The sequence below is a fragment of the Lotus japonicus genome, chromosome 3, assembly GCF_012489685.1.
Source record: "Lotus japonicus ecotype B-129 chromosome 3, LjGifu_v1.2".
Lineage (NCBI taxonomy): Eukaryota > Viridiplantae > Streptophyta > Magnoliopsida > Fabales > Fabaceae > Lotus > Lotus japonicus.
The window spans coordinates 42,399,578-42,403,080 of NC_080043.1; the positions used below are offsets into that span (position 1 = coordinate 42,399,578).

Sequence of the window (3,503 nt, forward strand, 5' to 3'; positions counted from 1 at the left end):
GAGATCGACTTATGCTGTGTCTAATTATTATTCACACGCTATTTAACTATGCTAAATCTAGCTAGGACTTATATTACATTACTCTAGGAAGTTGACCCTTCTGCCTTGTTTGCTTTGTTGTGTTTGGGCGGTCGGCAAACTGCCAGGCCCTAATAGGTGTTGCTTCGAGTAGCTGTTGATTGCTGCAAGAAGTGTTTGGACTGATTGACGAGAAGATTTGCTTGGAGTGAGTGAACCAACCAAAGACTTGTAAAATAATAGTTGGATGTAAGGCTGAGCCTTGGGTAGAGAAGCTTACCGTCATTGGTTGAAGCTCGTAAGGAAGATTGTAATACTTACTTTGGTCTTGTGTAGGTTCCGATGCATTACTCTTCTGCGAATCTCCAGTGAGGGGATTGTAGGAAGTATATTGGACTTAGGGTGTTATCACATTTTGAACTTTGTTGTCGTTTAAGACATTACTTCACTGTATATTTTTATACGTCTTGAACATCCGTCGTCACTCACGGGTGCTTGCCTTGTCAAGGCCGGATGTAAGGGTTTGGGTAAGAGTATACATATCAGGTTTTGGAAATGTTTTGGAAAGAAAGCAAACGGAAAAAAAATATACCCACTTTTATTAAATCCTTGTTGGAAAATAATTCCATTTTATTTAATAGGTTACTAATTGTGGCCCCAAAAGTTGGGTGTTACATTGTGGTATCAGAGCTCCGGTTGAGATTACCAGAGCTTGTTGGGAAATAGGTCTTCTGTGCTAGGTTGTGTGACTCTGTAAAGAGTAAAAATTGATTGTCTGCAAGCGATTTTTTCGCTTAGAATTGATTGAAGTTATTGCTTAATCATATTGCATAGTTATGTTAGATGCTATCTTATGATGAGTACTAACTGTTTGTTCGACTTAACAAAACATGGTGAAACGCTAACTAATTAGCTGAGATGATGGCCACTATGGCCCAAACTGTGACTGCACAGGCGAACGATAATGATATGAGGCGTGCTGCTGAGGAGGCACGCGATCAGCATCAACGTCAGAGGGAAGTGACATTGGACCAGAACAAAGGCCTGAATGACTTCAGGAGGCAAGACCCACCAAAGTTCTCGGGTGGTACTGACCCGGACAAAGCGGATCTCTGGATCCAGGAAGTTGAGAAGATATTTGGCGTGTTGCAAAATTGCTGAGGGTGCCAAGGTGGGCATGGCAACCTTTCTGCTGCTGGGAGATGCTGAATACTGGTGGAGGGGCGCCAGAGGAATGATGGAAGCGAATAATGTGGAAGTGAACTGGGCTTCATTTCGTGCTGCTTTTCTGGAGAAGTACTTTCCAGATAGTGCTCGTGACGAGCGTGAGGCACAGTTTCTGACTCTTCGTCAGGGGAGCATGTCCATTCCGGAATATGCTGCTAAGCTGGAATCGTTGGCCAAACACTTCCGATTCTTCCGCAATGGGGTTGATGAACCCTACATGTGCAAACGCTTTGTGAATGGGCTGAGGCTGACATCGAGGACTCGGTTAAACCGTTGGGAATCATGCGCTTCCAGTCTTTGGTTGAGAAAGCCACGGAAGTGGAAATCATGAAGAACAAGAGGGCTAGCAGCGCACGTACTGGGGGACCAATGAGGTTGAACTTGCAGAATCAACAAGAAAAGGGAAGGTTGCGACAGGGGAAGCCATATCACCGTTATGCAAGGGACAATTCTGCACCAGGACAACACGAGCCGATGGTGACTGCATTGGGGGAAGAGAGAGGACAAGTTTTGAAGCGTGAGGTGGTGTGTTTCGCATGCGGAGAGGCTGGACATTTTGCTGATAAGTGCAAGAACAGGAGTACGCGATGCTTTAGGTGCCACCAACCAGGCCATCAAGCTAAGGATTGCGAGATGCCAAAGGCTGAACCGTCGGTGAACACAGCAAGGGGGAAACGTCCTGCGACTGGAGGAAGGGTATACAATTTGAATGTGGACAGAGCCGCCGGAGCAAGGAACTAGCAAGGAATTGGTGGAATTCGAACGAGGACTTTTTGGAACCATTTGTTTTGAACTTGTTTGTTAGTTGTCTGTAATTATATTTCGAACCACTTATGTCGTAATAGAACTACCCTTGCGATGAAACTACTAGACTGAAGATGTAGACCCCGTTGATGCTTTTGGGAAAGACTTTCTTATAATCTACGTTACGTTTGAAAGGAACTAGACTTATGCATGATGCATTTTGTTGAGTTGAAGACTCGCTATTGAGTCACGTAGATGGGGAAGTACAATGGCCAAGTCAATACTTTCCCTGCGTTGAATTTTACTTAGTGGTTATATGTTGTGTTCACCCTCAGGGATGGAAGATGGTGGAACCAAACCATTGGTCAGACCAAGAAGTGGACTGGACCGACGATCTTATACGGCGATTTTGCCATTGATCGAACAAATCTGGCGCTGGATGGAGTTGTCAGTTAAACAAGAATGGTGGATGGGGCCATTGTTCAGAACGAGATGGTGGATGACCATCAGGAAAAGCAGGATTTGGTTGGCTGGAACCAACGATCTTATACGGTGTTAGTACCACAGATCGGACAATTTCGATGGTGGCAGGTATCATCGAGCGGGCGAGGTGGTGGATTGGGCCACCGTGCGAGTCAATAGGTGGAAGGAATCCTTGAACTCGAAGTCCATTGTTTTCCTGTGTCTGAGTTTGTGATGTTGCATCTGGATCACCTGGGCGGGACGCCGATCAGTGTGTTTCAGTATGGGCATGACACTTGTTTAATTTGTATTTTGTTGGCCTTTGAGGAGGATGGACCCTAACTGTGCCTATTGTCGGTTTGGTGGATGGACCTATACCGCGTGTGTAAATCGATTGAGAGGATAGACCTCAATCGTATCTTGCTGGTTGTTGGATGGTAACGACCGGTCTTTGAAACACTTCAGCAAGTGCAGATGTTGAAGCTGTCATGGTGGAAATGATTCATTGGCCGTATCAGTAAATTTTTCAAACTCTCATTTTCTTGATAATAAGTCTGATCAGCTTTATATTGGGGAATGGTTTTTGGAATCATGGCTGGTATTGGACTTTGGAAACAAATGCTTGGGAAACAAGATTCTTGAGAAGGTATGATGGAGTCGGACAACATCGAGCTGAAGGACAACTTGTCATGCGTGACGAAGGGTTTAGCCGGAGGAAGCCATTTGGAACAAGGACATAGGCGATGCTACATGGGAGCTTAAGGAAAAGATCCAGGAAACGTATCCGAAACTTTTTGCTGAACCTTAAGTTTCGAGGACGAAACTTTCTTTTTGGAGGGTAGTAATGTGAGACCCAAGTTTTTAAGTTTGGAATAAACAGAATAAAGTTTCTTTTCACGATTAATTTGATGTAACGTGGAGGGAAAACCTGAACAAGGGGTAAATGGATGGAATGATTTTGTGTAAGGAGGAAGTTCAAGAAAAGCTAAAGATTGTATCAAAGTCGATAAAAGTTATAGCACGACTAATATTCGCATTTAAAACCTAGGACA

General features: G+C 44.3%; 1 protein-coding gene across 1 annotated transcript; it reads left to right on the forward strand.

Annotated features, from left to right (window-relative positions):
* The first annotated feature begins 1,572 nt into the window (after positions 1–1,572).
* LOC130744178 (uncharacterized) lies at positions 1,573–1,986 on the forward strand. The gene has a single exon (XM_057596369.1). The coding sequence runs from the start codon at positions 1,573–1,575 to the stop codon at positions 1,984–1,986; it is 414 nt and encodes a 137-aa protein (XP_057452352.1).
* Positions 1,987–3,503: the final 1,517 nt, after the last annotated feature.